Source organism: Miniopterus natalensis, chromosome 4 (assembly GCF_054644295.1).
Source record: "Miniopterus natalensis isolate mMinNat1 chromosome 4, mMinNat1.hap1, whole genome shotgun sequence".
Classification (NCBI taxonomy): domain Eukaryota; kingdom Metazoa; phylum Chordata; class Mammalia; order Chiroptera; family Miniopteridae; genus Miniopterus; species Miniopterus natalensis.
Genome location: NC_142084.1, coordinates 59,428,338 through 59,449,033, shown reverse-complemented (window position 1 = coordinate 59,449,033; position 20,696 = coordinate 59,428,338). Strand labels below are relative to the sequence as shown.

The following is a 20,696-nucleotide window of genomic DNA, read 5'->3' as shown; positions in this document are numbered from 1 at the left end:
TATAATGGTGACTTAATATTGCCATATGGAATCTCTGTCGGGTGGTACCACAATGGTGTAGTATCTTTTAAACAAACTGTCCTGAACTTATTTTCAAGATGGAACTGCCTACGTGGAATACTGGATTAAATAGACTATTGTATCTAGATTCCAACGTAATTCCTCAAATGAATAGTTTCATAGAATATATGACCCTATTATTTAGGCTTTTGAAACTTAAAAATATATGAGATCAGTTTGACTTTGGGTTCATTTTCACTTATTAAAACAGCAAGCCAAAGTTCACATGTTCTTTTCGAATTTAACATATATTGTTGTTAAGATTAAGAGAGATAATCATTTGGGCAAATAAAATTGCTTCAGTCATTGAAATATAAGGAGGTTAGCTTTTATCCTGAGTAGAGAGGATATCAGCAATAAAGTTTATTTGTGAGGATGCTAGCCTGCTTTATGTTGCTGCTGCTGTTAATTGTTTTGAATAAACTTTTGACATAACATTTAATTCCCAAACGTGTATTAAACTAACAAGAAGTTTGGGAAAACTTTTGTTTTAACAAAAGACTCTGGAAGATTGGCCAAGGTCTAAACTTCATTATTAGCTCTTAGGTTGACATAATACTGTAGTTCAACTATGTCTTTAAAATAAACAGAAAACCTATTTAGCAATGACAAGGATTTGTACTTAAATCCTGCAGTTACATACATTCAATTTTCATCAGTAGATACATACATGTTTATATATTGTTATTAATATTTAATTTACATACTGCCACTTTGTTGCATAGTTAGGACACTATCTTCTTCCTTATCTTTGCTTCAGTTTCTTAGAACTAACTACTTTGGTGTCCTCTAATCATTTTGGCGTTTCATTGGACCTTCTGGCTCTCTGTGGTCCTCTGCCATTGTACCCTTACCCACACCTAATTCTTCTTTTGTGCCCACCCCTCATTTTTCTTAAGTTTGATGATAATAACAATCCTTAGGTTGGAGGGAGAAGTTTATTGCATGACTGTTCTCACTTTAATCATTACAACCATGCTGTGAGGTGGAGCAGAGAAGTTGAGATCCACAAAAATTAAATAATGGGATCAAGAAAATGTAAATTTTAGGTGGTAGAGCATGAATTCTAATTCATGTCTTTATTACCAATGTGCCACTTTTATCTGTTGCCTCTGTAAATAAATTTTTTATGTCTGTTGATTTCAACAAGATTTTAGGAACAGTGGTTGATGTAACTTAAGACAAAGTGCAAATGCCTTAATGGGCTAAGTCCTCCCTCTCAACTCCTGTGACATTTGCTACTTCCTAACCAAATGAATTTTTATTTGGTAGAATGTTAGAGAAATTTTTAAGCCGTGGATCTTTCTGAGTGTCCTGTGCTCATGTAGGGGTACACTGCCCTTGCTGATCTCTCAACACTGTGTTGATATTATAGTGGATTGAATTTGGTGGTCGTCTCTAGGTGGGGAGAATAGGTACTCGGTACCCGAATGCCTTCCTGCCTCCATTTCTACATATATTATATACGGGGTTGGACAAAAGTAGGTTTACAGTTGTTGATTACGGGAAACACGGAATTTATTCTTGTAGTATTATTTATTAATTGTATTACTTTCCATACAAACAACTGTAAACCTACTTTGCCCCACCCTGTATAATTCACTTCTTGCACATTCAACATTGCCCAACTTCCATAGCACTCGATTATAAGATATATTTTTCAAATTTCATAACCCATTGCGTCAACACTTTTAATAATTTTAAGGTACATAAAGGAATTTTTTTTGTAGAAATTGAGTAAATTATAGCAACGCCTGATCAGCTTGTTAAAAAATAAAAAAGAAAGGAACTTTTTCCATTTTTGAATTGATCAGGGTAGAAAACTTGAAAGGAAAACTAGAATTCTCAGCAGAGCATTGAATATAACGTTTTAGGAAGGACTTTAAAGCTCTTAGCTTTAGATTGACGACCCATTTCACATGTTAATATTTTTTAAATGTATCTATTAATATATATAGTTATATGTAGGTGTATATCTTTTAATATCAGTGTACATCTATTAAAATATCTGTTCTGTTGTCTATATATTTTAAAATAACAATTGAAATGAGTTTAGTGTTATTATAATGTATGTTAGCATTTTATACAAGATTCTGAGACTTTCTTCCGAGTTGTTTACCTATAGCCCTAACTGGGGTATTTACTTGTGTAGGTAGGGTACTTATGTACCATAAGTCATAATCAGTTACCATATTGTTTATATGTATAGAGTAGCTTTTCTTTCAAAGTTATCTTTAAAACACTTTAAAATATGCTTTGTTTATCTCCATGGATGGAAATGAAAGGGAATGGGTTTTTATTTAAACATGAAAGAATTTGTATGCAATTATATTTTTCTACCTGTGGAATAGTTTGTCTGCCATCTCTGGAAATCTTTGAGATAAAAGACTACCTATAATATTAACCAGTGTCACCCCAATAAATTCAGTAAAAAATTTAAAACGATGACTTTTAAGAGGTAGGTCCTAAAGAATGTGTAGTGTATATCAAACAAGAGACTATGGAAGATCTCAAAGCATTCCACTGTTAAACATGCATTCTTTAATATTCTTTGTTCTAGAAAAGAAATTATTGTCATTTTGAGCTAACATAAATAACTCTTTTTCCATTCTGGTTTGGAAGTTGAAGCATATATAAGAATAAGAATTTAAAACTGTTTTATAAATTATCTAGGTCAGGTTTTCCATTTTACAGCCTTTTATCTTCAACTACAGATTTGTTCATTCATTGAACAAATTGAGCTCTATTATAGGCAAACCCTATGGTGAATAAGACAATCTTTGTGCTAAAGGACTTTACAGGCTAGTAAGAGAGAGAAGACCAGCTCAGAAACAACCTTAATACAGAATGGCATGTAACATATTAACAGGTGGGTAGTATAATTGAAATATTAACATGCTTTTGGAAGAAAGGATCTTTTTTTGCTCTGAGGGTCAGGGAGAACTCTGAATAGATAACAATCAAATTGTGTCTTTAAATAGGGTGATTTCAAAGAGGCATTACTGATGAATTCATTCAGATATTAAGGTCTCTAGATAACAATGGAAAGTTTAGCAAGTTATAAAAATAATGGCAATGGAGGGTGGACAGGAATAATTTTATTAACATGTGGGAAATCACCCAGATAGATGAATCCAGCTTGACTGTGTTTGGAAAAGGCAGTAGGAGGAGATGACAGGGATCTCAAGTGGTTAGATGCAAATAGAGTGGTAGCTCCTCTTGGAAGTAAACTATGGAATCAAAGAAAGCTCAGCCTACATTTGACTTTAATTCCACAAGGAATAGAAAATCATGAGGAGTAGAAATCATGAGGAGTGAGATTTTATAAGACAAGGGAGGAAAAGGGATTTATTCTCTTTAAAGAGGATGTCAAATTTCAGATGAAGAGGGGAGATAAGGAGGAGAAAATGAAAGAATTAGATTTGGAGTAAATGAGTTTTTACACCAAGAGACTGGTGATTTCACAGGGTACAAATGTGTACAGTAAGAGAGGCAGATTGTTAAAGAAGGCCGAATGAGGAGGAAATGAAGGGGAATATGCGAAAGTTTAAAGAGCAAAGGCAACCCAGTAGAAGGGAAGTCTTTGAAATACTTAAGAGAATTGGACACACAGAAAATTGAATGCTGTTGCTATTTTGAAGGTACCTAGTAAAACTAACTGAATGCCATATCACTGCTTGTGTCTAATGTGACTTTCTAGAAAACTTTCCACGGTGCCTTAAAGTACTTAATGCAGATGTTTGATTCAGTCTTATATAGTTAGAGCAGATCATTTGTTCTCTTCCTGGGATTCTTTCTGAGGTTTTATAAATTAATAGTCATTGTTCATGTAGTATGTTTACAGTTTCAAAAATGTTTACATTGAAAAAATTTTTATTTCATGTTTTACATTTAGTATTAAATTTCATTTAAGTTTAATTTCAGTGTTTGGAGAAAAATTTTAAAAGCTTTGTGACGAGTGTATTAATGTTCTCCTTTTATGGGATAATGAAACCCGGGCCCAGGTTTATTAAGTGACTTGCCCAAGCACACCCTTATCTTTCAAGTCTTAAATTGTTTTTCAATTCAAAAAAGATTCTCTCTGGTAAAGCAGTTGAATAAAGAGATTTTTAAAGACTCATTGTGGGTACTTAGAAACTTGCCAATTGCCTAAAAGTATAGCCTTTGAGGGTGTAAGTGAATTGCTGCTGTCTTGCTGCCGTTCTTGATAATATACTGCAAGACTGTGAATAAGTCACAAACTGGATAGTCCCCATTGGAATAATTGAGTGTTATCTCCTCTATATAATTTAGTGTTTACTCTAAGTTAGTTAGATTTAAAATAAATCTATTTAAATTCCAGTTTAAATCAGTGGTCAAGAAAATCTTATTTAGTCGTTTTTCCCCACAAAAGCTCATTTTAAAAAATTTACCTTAATATTTTCTTAAACTCAGGTTTTATTTTACAAGAAGGACACTCTATACAGTGAAATGCAAAGCTTTATTTAAAAAAATTTTACATTAATTTTGCAAAAACCAAGTGATTTGGTGGTTTTATATACATCAGCCAGTTGAAATAGATACTGCTGAAGTTATCTCTTGCTCACCTGATTATTGGTGGATATTTGAGAGCTGCTTATTCTACATTATCTGTATTTTACTTAGCAGTTTGTTGTCCTGTTTGACTTAAAATTATTTATTTGTGCCTTTTCTGTCAAATGCACAATTTTCAAATAAAATGAGAATGCACATTTTTCAAGGAAATATTTCAAATATAAACAAGCATTTTGGAAGGAGTCTAGTCATTATCTCAATCAGTATGAGAAATTTTCGATATTGGATTAGGTGGCTGACTCTTTATTTTCTTCCTTTAGGAATCTTTGATTAGGATTTCCAACCAGTAGATCAGGAATATACAGTACAGCTCCAGATTGGAAGCCGTCTCCACTGTCACTTCTCTGTTCTTTTCCAGAATTCCTGAAAGGGAGCATGGAATCCGCTAATAGAGTGTACAGCCCCTCCTCACCAAGGGGCTGAAATATCTGCTCTAAATTAAATCACACCTGATTCTTTTTGGAAAGGGTACTTTTGTTTCTCCAAATAATGTGTAGAAAGACTTGAGCTCCTATACAGGGTTTGTGATTCATTCACAAAATGATTTGTAAAGTTGTCATGATCCCTTTGTCTTATCAAGAGAGCAAACTTTCTGTAAGAGCTAGATGGTAAACATTTAGACTTAGTGGACAGGAGGCAAAATTGAGGATATAATATAGATAACTTACACAAAAGAGAGAAAACATATGGGCATACATTCTTATTGACAAAACTCAACATGGGATAATAATTAAATACAATTTTAAAAATTCAAGCCTACTAGTGAGAAAAATAGAATTGGGGAGGGGATAATATTTTGCCTTAATTCAAGTTTAAAGATAGTGTTTTCCTGCCATTAAATTGATTACAAATGTTCATCTATGTAAACCATTTTTAGTTTATAGGTTGTATGAAAAAAGGTGGGAGGTCATACTTAGCCCAGAGGCCATAGTTTGCTGACTCCTGTATTAGATGAGAAGTTATCACTGTTCTATGTTACTTTGGGCCTTCAACAAAAATCAGTGCTCTACTTATGTTATCTTCTTGTACACAAAACTTTCAGAGAGAAATTGGTCAGTTTTAAGTATAATTTTTATTTACATACTCTGATCTGGCGGAGAAAAAGAAGTCTTGCCATTCATTGTTACTCCAGTGAATGTGTAGTCTTTTGAGAATTTGTTGAATTTTTAAATAAGTAAAAATTGTTAAGGCATCTTAGTGGAGGAAAAATTAGATCTATAATTTGTGATCCTAAGGATGCAGGAAATAATGAAGGTTTAAGTATTAAGTGTCCTGTATAATACATGTAATAGGAAATTAAGTGCCTTTTTATATTAAAATTCTATATGCAACCCATGCCACTTAAAATTTTTTTGGTTTATACAGGAAAAGAATGCAAATTAAAATGCAAAGCCTTTCTTAAAATGGCTAATATTTTAGCAGTTGTGAGAATGATGATGATTTCTATTCTTTAGCAAAGCTTTTAGAATGAACTGCACCTTATTTATGCAGTTGCATAGTTAACATGCGAACCCACAATCTACTCACAACTGATTTTTGCTGTTGTTGTTGCTTTTTATTTTTCTAGGATTTTCTATCTGTAGGATAGATTCATCCCACAGTAATGAGACTTAGTGTCTACCATATGGCAGCCTTGTTCCTAATGTGAATTATTCACAGCATGCGATTAGCCATCCTCTGGTACGAAACTTGTATCTGCTGTGGCATTCACAAAAGCGTCTGTCTCGTGGTGTGGTGTTTTAGGACTTGAATATTTGGCGTTTCTTGGTTTCTTTTAATTTCATGTTTCACACAAACTTGGTCCATTTACCTTTATTTTTGTGTCCTTTCTTTCTATGTTCTCCCCACCTCTCTGCTTCACCTTTCTTAGCAAAGATGAGGATTTCTACCTTCAACATACATTGTTGGTCTTGTCTTCTGTTTTTGTTAGGAGGGACAGCAGTGTGATAAAAGAGGAAATCAAAGCCTTTCTTGCCAATCGGAGGATTTCCCAAGCAGTTGTTGCACAGGTAACAGGTAAGAGCTGAAGAGCCCTTTATTCTGGAATCATGTCTGGTCTCTGCCTTCTGGTGCAGATGTTGGATTATTGCTCGCATTTCTGCATTGCAGTGCAGATCTGTCAACTTAGGCATAATAATGTATGCCAGTGATTTAAAACCCATTGTCTCCGACATCATGGAACTTCACCAGTGATTTTTTTAAAAGCTTGCGCTAGTAAATTTTAATAGCATTTGTAAAAAGCACAAAATTCCATATTTTATTGCTAAAAAAGGGTTCTCTGGTTTTCTTGTAACTGTGACAGAGCTCATGACACATGCACATCCAACTGCTACCTACATTTGATATATTTCAAAGCTTTGCAGTCCTCCAAATCTAATCCTCGATTTTACCAATTAAAAAACGACCCATGAGAGAAAAGGAAGTTGTGTTTTTTAAACCACTTTTCTGTATGTGAAAGCTTTTCTCAAACCATTACTGAGAAGATGAGTTACCATTGTCTTCTCTTTGTTTATATCCCATCCCATTACCCACCCCACCGCAGCCCCATCCCAACTATATGGTGTATATGTGTCATTCTCTATTCAGTTTGCATTTTTTATAAAGTTATTAAATTTGGGTAGCATGTCTTTGTTGGTATGAAGTGTTCCTTTCTTCAGTATCAGTGATTTATAAAACCAACTATGCCTTAGTCATTAGAGGAACCAGAAACTCTTTCAACTACATTTTGTAGTTAATTCATCGTTATGCCTTGTACATTGACAGATGTGAAAATTAATTTGTTCCTCCCCCTTCTTTTTTTAACATGCCAGTAGCAGCTACATGACTTTGGCCTTTTTAGCCTCTGTGCCTCAGTTTCTTACCTCTTCAATGAAATAGATGGATGTGATTTTCAACAATACCTTCCAATTTTAAGATATTATGTACTCTGACATTGATACATATTGAAGACAATTTATCTAAAAGATTGTTATTGAACATTAATTTGGTTAAAAATGAAACGAGATTTTAGAAGTCTTAAATTTTGTCCCAAGAACCTAAGGTCAGCCAATTTTAGTACATGTGCGCGCGCGCGTGCTTGTGTAATATATTACACTAGTAACATAGTTTTTAAAATGACAGTTTATTGTAAAATACTTTAATTAAAGGCATATCCTTTTGCATAGAAATCTTAAACAGAAGGATGGTGTGTGAATTTAATTTTTGTAATCTTCAGGTGTTTTTCAGTAGGATATTTAAAATAAGTTGTTATCTTTATTTTCAAGGATTAAGAAATGGTGGTAAGGGCAGACTAAGGGCAAGTTAAGTGAGTTTTGCCAAAGCCCAGTGCTGTGCACTATGAAAAGATGGAGTAACTATCTTTCAGGGCTTTTACATTAGCCCCCAAATTAGAGGCAATAGCATCTTCTAGTTTGCCAGACTGAAAAGAATGACAAAATTACAGTGTTATAGAACAGCATTGTAAAGTTGATTTTGTCCAGATGGAAATATTTCCAAGTATCTTAAATACCCTGAATCTTGAGTCATCTTGGACTTTTAAAATAGTAGCTTTGGAAACCAATTCAGCATTGATGCAAATTATAATAAAATACCTTTAAAAGGAATTTTCTAGGCATATGTAAAAGCATTAGATAAACCATAATGGATTAAACATAGTATATCAAATATTGCCTTTTTGGAAAGGGAAACAGAGGTTTTAGCATCTTGCTACCTAAAATGTAGTCTGTGGAACAGCAGTATTGGGAGCTTGTTAGAAATGCAAAGATTGAGAGCACCACCCTAAACGTGAATCAGAATTTACATTTTAACTAGATCCCCAGGTGATTAGGGTTTGAGAAGTACTGTTTTAGGAGACTGGTAAGCTTTCCTGACATTAACTTCAATGGATTGGCATTGTTTAGCATTGCCTCACTCAGTAATAGTCATCATGATGCCATCTTCTGCTTATGAAAGCAAGAATTGATAATATTTTTACACATTTATTATCGTTATATCACTTGGACCTTTCTTAGGCTGCTGTAATTATAGGATCTGGTACTGTTAAAATCTTCCCCCATTTCAGCCTCACCCCAACTTACTCTTCCTCCTCTTCATTCATAGTTTGAAAGCTTGGGTTCATTTTCCCTTGATCAGATATCTTTGATTGAAAAATGAAACTCATAATTTGACTCCAGCCTTCTTTTTATTGTCATCTTCTATTCAGTATACTCCCTAGCTGAATTAACTACTCGCAATTTCCAGAATTCTGCTTACCTGGCTACTCCCAGATCGTTGGTGGAGACTAGGATGCCTTTCACCATCTCACCTCGGCCTTATCAATTCCTCCTTTATCAGATGACCTCAGTCACTATCCTTATTCTGCGTTCTTTGGTCACTTTAGCCCTTATGGACCTCTCTTATTCTGAAATTAATTAGACTTAGTTCACTACCCTGAGATACTAAGCCTCATTTCAGTTACACATTTTAGAGTAATGTTCTTTAAAAGCAGCGATCTGTCTTACATATCCCCAAAGAGTCTAGCCTTGTATGTGCTCTCTGAAGATTTCATGTTTACCTAGCTGCCTGTAGTGCTGCCTTATAGGGCAAAGCGAGTATTGGTGAAGCTAACAGCTGTACATGCGAAAGTTTATCCAGTATAACTTTGTACAGTGATGTTCCCTTTCCAGAAATAATCATTTTCTCAACAAACGCTGCATGAATTTCTGCCCTTAAGGAACTCACAATTTTCTTTTATCTACTTCAGTTCAATTATTTACATAAGGCCAGGAAGTGAGGATTATTTATAACCAGGTGGTTTATTGTCTCATCGGTCAACTTTCTGAATTCATGTATTCCTCATGTGCTATTGTGCTACATTTTCTTCCAGACCATCTAGTCATCAAGCTGGACTCAGGGGCAGGGCTTTTCATTCCAGAAAAGAGATGGAGTAATTGAGAATTAATGTAAAGCTTGCCCCTTGTAATTGGCCCACCTGGGATAGAGTAGCCTGAGTGAGGCAGCCTTCTAGGCATGCAGGACTGACTTACTAGGGAACTTGGTCAGTACATAGGCACATTTTTCTGTCTTTAAACAAATAACTCAATTGTATCTTTGAAGACTCTATCTGGTAGAATCTACCCCCAAATAAAGTTAAGGATGTGGTTGTCTGGAATCTCTGTCCTGTAACAGAGTCTCTTCAAGTCAGTAAAGTTCAACTCTAATATATGAAATAAGTCAACCCTGAGATAAAAAGGAGAAAAAGTGGTACATAACAAAAGAAAATGCTAAATAAAAAAGTGTATTGAGGTGCAAAATTATAACCCATGTGCATGTTCCAGAAACAAATGCAGAGGCTTCTTTTTATAGTTTCAGAGGATATCTATAATAAGATAAACAAGAAGTTCATGGGTGGGGTCTGTATAAATAATATCCTACTGATAGGAAAAATGACAGTATAAACAGGATATAATAGCAGTGCCTGCTGAATTTCCCAGCATGTTATTTGTAGCTTCTTTCAAGAGTCATAGCTGCTCCCACCAAGGGCAGATTTTTTACCTCTAAGAGGCTGAACAAGAGTCTAAATTCTCACTTACAGTGGTGGGGTGGGGAGCATAGCTTTCGCTTAGTAATAAACACGTGTGTTTTATGTTCACTTTCAGGGGGGAAAAAAACATTTCCTTTGGCTGTTTGCATTCTTAAAACATGATTTTCTTTTTAAATGACCTCTGGGAAAAACCAAGTGGGCAGAATAAGTGAGTAAATGGGCAGAGCCTGAGTGAGGCTTATCAGCCAAAGAAATATACTAATTGGATTCATGTCCTTTTGCAGAAATAAATAAATGGAGAAGAAAATAATAGCATCTCTGAATTTTGAGAACTTTATCGCAGCTTTGTTTTCTTGAAGGGTAGTTATGTAATGGAGAAGCAGCCATTAACTTGAGACCACCAGGGTTCCAGTCCTGCCATTGAAACAGTGTGGGGCCAGGGCAAGCCTGCAGTTCTTTTTCTCAGTCTCCTTATAAACAAGGGACTTTGATCAAATATATTCTAAGTATCATTTCTAATTGTCATATTCTACTCTGTTCTTAAACTTTTGAGTACATTTAACAACTGTGCATCATACCTGTATCTAATGACTCACTCCCAAATATAAGAATTTGTATGAATAGAAGCTCTGAGCGAGTTTTAGAAATGTTCCAACTGTACTGAGACTACTTGTATTTCCCTTTTTTATTTATCTTTAAAATGAAGGATAGCCCAGCCGGGCGTGGCTCAGTGGTTGAGCGTCAACCTAGGATCCAGGAGATCGGGGTTCGATTCCCTGTCAGGGCACATGCCCGGGTTGCGGGCTTGATCCCCAGTCGGGGGTGTGCAGGAGGCAGCCGATCAATGACTCTCATCATTGATGTTTCTCTCTCTCTTTCTCTCCCTCTCCCTTCCTCTCTCTGAAATCAGTAAAGATATAAAAAAAGAAGAAAAGAAAAAAAGGAAGGATAAAGCCACTGCATATTCAATTTAGCTGTAATACTTTCTTTATAGCGATGGGTATATATTAATCCTTTCCCTAAGCAGACAGTTTCAGACTAGATGTTGAAAACCAACTAAAGTGTTACTATACCTTTTTTAGAAATAGAATTTATTTTTTAGAGCAGTTTTAGGTTCACAGTGAAAGTACAGAGAGTTCCCATATACCTCCTGTCCCCCACACATGCACAGCCTCCCCTATTATCAGCATATGGCACCAGAGTGGTACCTTTGTTATAATCTGTGAACCTACACTGACACATCGTTATCACCGGAAGTCCATAGTTTACATTAGGTATAAATGATTTTGTACATTCCAGAGGGTTTTGAAAAGTATACAGTAACAACTATCCCTAATTCATAGTATCACAAGATGAGACCTAAAAATCCTTTGTGCTCCTTCTGTTCATCCCTCCCTCCCCACCAACCCGTGGGAACCACTGATCTTTTTACTATCTCCATAGCCCTGCTTTTTCAAGAATGTTATACAGTATGTAGTCTTTTCCGGTTGGCTGCTTTTTATAGATTCGGAGGATTTCTCTAATAAGATAAACAAGAAGTTTATTCACGTAGTAATCTGCTTTTAAGGTTCCTTAATGTCTTGGTGGCTCATTTCTTTTTAATGCTAAATAATATTTCATTGCCTAGATATACCAGTTTTTTCATCCATTCACCTACTGAAAGTCATCTTGGTTGCTTCCAAGTTTTGGCAATTATGAATAAAGTTACTATAAACAAGTCGAATTTATATCTACATTACAAAAGCAATGTTGGTAGGGCATAAATCACAGACTATGGAATTGTCCTCTTATAATACAACCAAATAAAATTATGCTCATTGATTTTATCAATTCCTACCTAATGAATTTTACTAGTTTTATGTAGATCTCCAATTTGAAGGCTATTATCTATCTACAAAATAGGTAGATTTTTACATATGAGTTGTAACTTTTATCTCCAAATGAAAAGGTTTAGAATGTTTGTTTCTATTAGGAGAAAACTATTCAAATCTTTGAATGGAGTTCAGTTACCAACAATATAAATGTTTTTGCACAGTACACTTTAGGATTTTCTCTTGTTTTTCAGCCTATGGAGAATAAGAACAGATGGTGTTCTGTGGTTCAAAATGTCTTACTTTTTATTTCATTTTTTTTTTTCTATCTTCTGCAGTTTGTAGGCAGACTATTTTCTTATAAACACAACACATAAGGTTACTTTTTTTTCCCCCATAGGAAAACATCCAGTCTCTAAATCTGAATACACATATTTTCTCACTTTGGTGATGGTTCTGAAAAATTGAAGTGAAAATAATTTCAGAATATACTTTTTCATTGTTAGAAGTTTTCTACAATTCCTGAAATTCATTGTTTTGTCAGGACTTTTATTATCTCAAATGCAGTGTAAAGGATTTGAGATGTACATTTTTAGTGTAAAATTCACGGTTTTCAAATATGAAACAAGATTTCTCTTTAACCTGTATTTAAAGTATAATTTATAATTTAAATTTTTTTTATTCTACCATAAGCTTTGACAAAAGTGACTTTTAAAGGTTAGGCACAGGTGTGCTTTTCCCCCCTTCAGTAATTTTTATTTTTGTTTCCCCCAATTACTGTCTTCTAAGATTGTGGAGAAAAGTCTGTACTTAGGTTTAATTTTCCTTTTACAGTTTTATGAAATATTCCCTTATATATAAAAAATAATGGGACGGGGATAAATGATAGAAAGAAGGTATCTATGTCTGATAAAATAGCAAAACCTAAAGTTCAGTTGTAGTCTATATGAGTCATCAGACAATATTATAATTTCCTGCAGAAGAAGGCTTTCAAGGGAATACATACTATTTTTTATAAACTATAAATATGGTCTTTTATGCATTGATCAGTTAATCCTGTTCACTCTTGAAATTTACTAAGAGCTAGATCTTAAAGGATTTGATATCATTTGCTACGGATAACTTGTTCTGTCAGGAAGATGTACTAAATTTAGTAATGTGTAGTTACTAACTTTAGTTAGGTAAGGAACTGAGCTAGAACTCACCAAACAAACCAAACTTGAGGACCTTGATATCTGAGAGCCCTATAAAATTTTGAAACAATTGCTCAAACTCTTTTGCCCTTAAGAAAGCTTTTAATATCAACCTGTGTCAACTTCAGATAAATTTGACTATATCATTTGATCCTCACAGAATTAACTTGAGATATGCAGGGGGAAAGTGTCTTTTTCTTTGTTTTTAATCACCTTTATGGAGATAAAATTTGCATAAGAGTATAGTTCTCTGAGTTTTATCAAATTTATACTATGGTATAACCATTACCAAAATCAAGATATAGAAAATTTTCAGTATTTCAACAAGTTCCTTCATTCCTCTCTGCAGTCAGATACCTCTTTCCACTGCAAGTGCCTGGCAACCACTGATCTGCATTCTGTCAGTGTAGTGTTGCATTTTCTAGAATGTCATGTGACTAGAATCATACATATATACCTTTTTGTGTCTGACTTTTTCACTTAGCATGATGCTTTTGAGATTCATTAGTGTTGTTACATGTATCAGTAGTTTTTTAACTTTTAAATGCTGAATATCTGTCCATTGAATGGATATAACAAAATTTGTTTATCCATTAATCAATTGAGGGACATTTGAGTTGTTTTAGCTCTTATGAATTAAGCTGTTCTCATACCTACAAGTGTGATTGTGTGGTTATTGGTAAGTACATGTTTAACATTTTTAGAAACTACCAAACTGTTTTCCAAAGTGGCTATACCATTTTGCATTCCCACCAGCAATATGAGATTTCTGATTACTTTGTATTCTCTTTAGCACTCGGTATTTGTGCTTTTCTTTAAGTTTATCCATTCAAGTGCATATGTAATGGTATCTCACTCTAGTTTTATTTTGCAATTTTCTAATGACTGATTATGCTGAGCATCTTTTCAGGTGCTTATTTGCTATTCATGTATCTTCTTAAGTGAAATGCCTATCAAATCTTTTGCCCATTGTTTTTTAATAAGGTTGTTTGTCTTCTTATTGATTACAAGAGTTGTATGTATATTCTGGGTACAAACCCTTAAATATGTGAATATACACATATCCTAATCTGAGGCTTGCATTTTTGTTTTCTTAATAATTGTCTTTGAAAAAGCAAATGTTTTTAATTTTGATTAAGTTATATTTATCTTTTTTTTTTTTCCTTTATGGCTCATGCTTTATGTGTCTTAAGAAAATTTGTCTAAATAAAGTCTCAAAGAATTTTTTATGTTTTTTAAAAATACTTTCTACTTTCAGCTCATACATTTAGGCCTATGAATCATTTCAAGTTAACTTTTGTATATGTGTGAGGTAAAGGTTAGAAAGTATTTTTTTTTCATGTGGATGTCCAATTGTTGGAGCACCATTTGTTGAAATGGTCAGCGGTGGTCAAGAGACTAGTCTTTTTCCATTCAGTTACATTGGCACCTTTATAAAAAATCAATTGAATATGTATGTTGGGTATATTTTGGGTTCTCTGTTGTGTTCCATTAGTCTTTATGTCTAACCTTATACCAATACAAACTTTAAATTGTAGTCTTATAGTAAGTCTTGAAATTTGTTTAGCTCTTCTTTATTTTCTGTCAGCCATGTTAGTAGTTTTAGTGTGTAGCTCAGCTTTATCATTGTGCTGAGTATCTATGGGGACAGCATATAGCCCTCTAAATGAATTGTTGGACGACCAGTGGCACTGCTTTTTACTACTGTGCACCTTGCTAGCTCTAAACCTCCCTTTTTGGAGGGTTTTTTATTTTTAGCTATAATTTATTATAACACTTACCAAGTGCTAGATGATGTGCTAACTGTTTTATATATTTGAGAGTCAAGTGTTAACTTCTTCAGTTACAGACAAGAAAGCTAAGGCTAAATGAGATTCAGCAATTTGCTGGTAGCCACATAGCTAATTACTGTTTGTCTTGCTGCAAAGCCATTATTCTCGATGTAGCATTTTAGTCTATAGAGACAGTATAGTGCAGTGGTCAAGACCGTAACTCTGAACATTCAAAATGTGATTTCTATCACTTTCTAGTTATGTAATTTTGAGCAAGTTACTCAGTGTTTTAAGCCTCAGTTTCCTGTTTTCAAAAATGAGAATAATAATTACTGCTTATCAGGGTTCTTGAGTAGATTAAATGAGTTCATTTATGTAAAGCGTCTGGCACACTGTAAATGCCATAGAGGTTTTTAAATTATCATTATTAACCATTATACTGCTTAATGTTTGGCCAGCAATAATTTCTCCTTCATCTCTCTCCAAAAATTGACTTTCTGAGGCTAAGCTTCCTGAGACTAAACATGTTAACTATAATATTTCTACCCTTGGACCATTTAATTTAATAATGGATGTTTAAAAATATATAGCACCCCATGTTCATAGCAGCATGTTTACTATAGCTGAAACATGGAAATAACCAAAAGTATCCATTGATGTATGAAGGGATGAAGAAAATGTGGCATATGTGTGTATATAAGTTGTGTGTGTATACGTACATATATGTATGTATATATATAATGGAATGTTATTCAGCATTAAAAAGAAGGAAATCCTGTCATTTGTAACAACTAGGATGGACCTTGAGAGCATTATGTTAAGTGAAGTAAGTCAGACAAAGAAAGACAAATACTGTGTGATATCATTTATATGTGGAATAGAAAAAAAATTTTATACCCCAAACTCATAAATACATGGAAGAAATTGGTGGTTGTGAGAGATGGAGGGTGGGGAGTGGGCCAAATGGGTGAAGGTAGCCAAAAGGTACAAACTTCCAGTTAAGTCCTGGGGATGTAATGTACAGCATGGTGACTTTAATTAACAATGCTGGATTTTATATTTGAAAGATGCTTAAGAGACTATATCTTAAAAGTTCACATCTCAGAAAAATTGTAACTGTGTGGTGATTGACATACAAACTTATTGTGGTAATCATTTCACAATATCTACATATGTATACCTACAACTAACATAATAAAAAATTTCAAGATAGATCAGTGGATTTTAATGTAACAGTATAAAAAAGGGTAATGAGTTGATTTGAGATTCAACATCACTTCTAACCTTTAAGAATATATCACCTGTCAGGTTTTAGTGTAGTATCAGAGAATATCCACAATTATTGGAAAAGCTATTCAAATACTCTTTCATTTTTCATCTAAAAAAATAACTGTCTAAATTTCATTTTGACGTAAGTATAGGAAACTTTCTTTACCATGACTGTCCTTCCACAATTTGACATGTACAAAATTGCCTAAAAAATGTTATTTATATAATTACAGCCTAATATCCTGAGCAGAGTTGGGAAGTGGGGAGGGGAAATTCCAGCTCCCCTGTGGCAAAGTCTTGCTTCTCTCTGCCCCATAAACTCTCTACGCTGACCTTACCAGGATTTTGTCTAGTATCCTCATTTTATTATTCAAAAGGAAAAGAAGTCAGTTGTGGTGATGATTACACAACTCTTTCAAGGTTCTACAAAACATGGAATTGTACACTATATATGGGTGAATTGTATGTGAATTATGTATATCTCAATAAAGCAGTTTTTTTAAAAAGGAGGCAATAAAAATATTATTCTAAAATATCTTCTGAACAGAATTAATTCCCCTAAAATTGAATTTTTAAATTTTCATTGTATTCTTATTACTGATATAAAAGCCTATAATTAAACTAAAACTTAAAAAATGAAATAAAATACATGTTTACTTTTTTTTATATTAGGAAATACATTAATGTGGTTCAAACTGCAGAAGTACATAAGGATATACAGTGCTAAATCTCTGTCCTACCTCTGTCTCTCAGCTATAGTCCCATTTCCAGAAGAGGCTAATGTTATTTTCTGCCGAGGTATTTTATGCATTTATAAGCAAATAAATATGTTTTGCCAAATAGGTGGTATGCCGTATACACTGTTGTGCATCAAGCTTTTCTAATTGGCAATATCCCACATCAGTACATAAAGAGTAGTTTCACTTTTGTGTGTGTGTGTGGCGGCTTTGTTCTCTTATTGGTATATAAAATAATGTGTTTGTTAATCGATTTATGTTTATGTTTTCTTCTGCGAGTTTTATAATTTTAGCTCTTATGTTTAGGTCTTCAGTCCTAAATTTTTAAATTTTTGTGTATGATAGGAGGTAGTAGTCCACATTGTTTTTTTAAATCCTCACTGAGGACATTTTTATTGATTTGAGAGAGGAAAAGCGGGGGGTATCAATGTGAGAGCGAAACATTGATATGTTACCTCTCATACTCGCCCCAACCAGGTATCAAACCCTCAACCTAGGTATGTGCCCTGACCAGAAATTGAGTATACCACCTTTTGGTGTACGAGGCAACGCACCAACCAACTGAGTCACATCGAGCAGGGCAGTGTTTTGTTTGAGGATATCTAGTTGTTTCAGCACCATTTGTTGAGAAGACTGTTCTTTATTTAATTTTGTGACCCTTGTCAAAAATCAATTGGCCATAAAGATATGGGTTTATTTATTTTTTATTGTTTAAAAAAACTTTTTACTTAACAGCTTACATTCAATATTATTTTCTATTGGTTTCAGGTTACAGCATAATGGTTAGACAGTCATACTTTACAAAGTGTTCTTGATTCTCAGTTCTATTCCATTGATCAGTATGTCTGTCCTTATGCCAGTACCACACAGTCTTGATTACTGTAGTTTGACAGTAAGTTTTGAAATCAAAAAGTGTGAATCTTTGAACTTCGTTTATCTTTTTAAAGATTGTTTTGGCTGTTCTGGGTCTCTTACATTTCCATAGGAATTTTAGGATCACTTTGTCAATTTCTGCAAAAAGTCCAGTTGGATTTTTAATACGAATTACATTGAATCTGTAGATCAATTCAGGGAGTATTGTCATCTTAACAACATTAAATCTTCCAGTCTATGACTATGAGATGTCTTTCCATTTATTTAGGTGTTCTTCAGTTTCTTTAAACAATATTTTATAGTTTTTGTTGTATAAGATTTGCACTACTTTTGTTAGATTTATTCCTAAATATTTCATTAGCCTTTTGAAGCTACTGTAAGTGGAATTGCATTCTGAATTTCAGTTTTAGATTGTTCATTGCTAGTGGATAGAAATAAAATTTAATTTCATCTGTTGATTGTGTATCCTGCAACCTTGCAGAATGTTTATTAGGTCTAATCATTTTCTGTACGTGCGTGCTCATGTGGATTCCTTTAGATTTTCCACATAGGAGATCATGTCATCTACAAAGAGAGGTAGTTTTACTTCTTTGCAATCTGGATGCCTTTTATTTATCTTGCCTTATTTACCTGGCTAGAACCTCCAGTACTATTTTGAATAGAAGTAGGGAGAGTGAACATCCTTGTGTTGTTCCTGTTCTTAGTGGCAAAGCTCTCAATCTTTAACCACTAAGAATTATGTCAGCTGTGGGTTTTGCATGGATGTCCTCTATCAAGATAAGGAGGTTTGTTTCCATTTCTGGTTTGCTGAGTGTTCTATGTCATGAAAGGATGTTGAATTATCAAATGCTTTTTCTGTGTCTATTAAAATAATTTAATGGGTTTTGTCACTTATTAATATGGGTGGGGTATTTGATTGATTTCCATATGTTGAATGAACCTTGCTTTCCTGAGATAAATTCCACTTGGTTGTGGTGTATAATCCTTTTTATATGTTGTTGCATTCAGTTTGCATTTTCTCATACTTTAGTTTTTGTTTTTTGTGTTTTTAAAAAATATATATCTTTATTGATTTCAGAGAGAGGAAGGAAGAGGGAGAGAGAGAGAAACATCAATGATGAGAGAGTTGTTATTGATCGGCTGCCTCCTGCACGCCCCTGACTGGGGATCGAGCCCACAGCCGGGGCATGTGCCCTGGCCGGGAATCAAACCCTGATTGTCTGGATCCTAGGTCAACGCTCAACCACTGAGCTACGCCTGGCTGGGCTCCTTTAGATTTTTAGACATGTTCTCTTTAGTTCTTTGAATATCTTTAAGATGGCTGATTAATACTTTGTCTTGCAAGTCCAACATCTGGGTTTCTTCAAAGACACTTCTTATTGACTGTTCCTTTTACTATTTATGTGTCATACTTTCTTGTTTCTTTGCATGTTTTTTGTTTGTTTTTTAAACTGGACAGTTTGAAGAATATAATGGGGAAATTCTGGAAATCATATTCCTCCCGACCCCTTGATTTGTTATTGCTGTTTATTGTTGTTGCTCTTTGTCTTTTTAGTGACTTTCCTGAACTAATTCTGTAAGGTCAGTATTCTTTGTGGTGTATGGCTACTGATGTCTCTTTCTTATTAGCTTAGTGGTCAGCTAATTATTAGACAGATTTCCTTAAATGCCTGGAACCAGTAAGTTTCCCAGCTTGCTGAGGGACTCTGTAAGTGTATTGGGGCATACCTTTAGTGCTCGGGAGGGCAGTTAATAATTCTGCCTTAGCCTTCATTTTCTCTTTGCACCATTTTTCAAGGTAAGAACTTAGGGCTTTCACAGTTTTTTATTGTGCATGCATATTGCTCTGGTCATGTACATAGGCCTAGGCATATGCACAGCCCTCCCATGAGCCTGGCCTTCTAGATTCTTAGAAATATGACAGAGCTTTTCAAAGACTCCCATAGATTAATCTCATTCCTCAGCTTTTAAAATTTTTTTGATCCAGTTGTTATCACCATCTCAGGCACCTGCAGTGTTAAATGATTGCCATTGATCATTTTCAACAGGTCACCTCCCTTCCTTTGCTTCTCCCAGGAAGAATATTGTTCACACTGAATGAAGTCTGACTCTGGCCAAATAAGGACAGGCCTTATAAATGGGGATTTTTAAGGGATCCCCAGACAGGTCAAATAATGACAGCTCTCTTAGAATAGTGTTTTGGGGAACTCCAAACCTGTTATACCCCCTCTAGTGGCTACAAGGACACTACTATGGTTTTCACTATGATTGCAGGAATGTTGGTTTTCAAATCTACTCTGATGCTGGGATGAGGGGCATGGGTGTAGGTCAAGTTCAAAATGTCATAAAGCTGTTCTTACTAAAATTCAGCTTTAAAAAAAAATTTTAAAAAGCACTCCTTGGATTGTTAAAAGCCTTTGGTTAATTTCCAGAGTTATGAAAAAGTTGATTCTAATCATTTTGCCAGCACTTTTATGGTATAGCAGCTTTTACGCTCATTGCTTTTATGGAGGACTGATTTTTCAGAGCTCCTTACTCTGCTATTTTCACTGACATCACTCCAATTTAATGGATTTTGAAGTAAAGTGTAATCCATAAAAATTTCTAGTATAAAGTTGTCCTCAAAGTATAAACATGGAAGACAAACAAGCATTCAAGAACTGGGGAATACAGCACCAATAAACCTGGGCAGTCATGTACTGCTTAACAATGGCAGTGCATTCTGAAAAATACGTTATTGGGTGATTTCATCATTGTGCAAACATTATAGAAACCTAGATGGTATAGCATACTACATACCTATGCTATATGGTATGTCATAATTGTGCATGCGGTCTGTTGTTGACTGAAACGTCATTATGTGGCAC

General features: G+C 34.4%; 1 protein-coding gene across 7 annotated transcripts in view; it reads left to right on the top strand.

Annotated features, from left to right (window-relative positions):
* Positions 1–20,696, top strand: part of HMBOX1 (homeobox containing 1) — a 149,445-nt gene that overhangs the window by 73,351 nt on the left and 55,398 nt on the right. For all 7 annotated transcript variants that reach the window (XM_016213850.2, XM_016213849.2, XM_016213848.2 and 4 more), the window contains one exon: positions 6,584–6,669. In XM_016213850.2, coding sequence (XP_016069336.1) covers positions 6,584–6,669 — 86 coding nt within the window. The remainder of the gene's footprint in view (positions 1–6,583; positions 6,670–20,696) is intronic.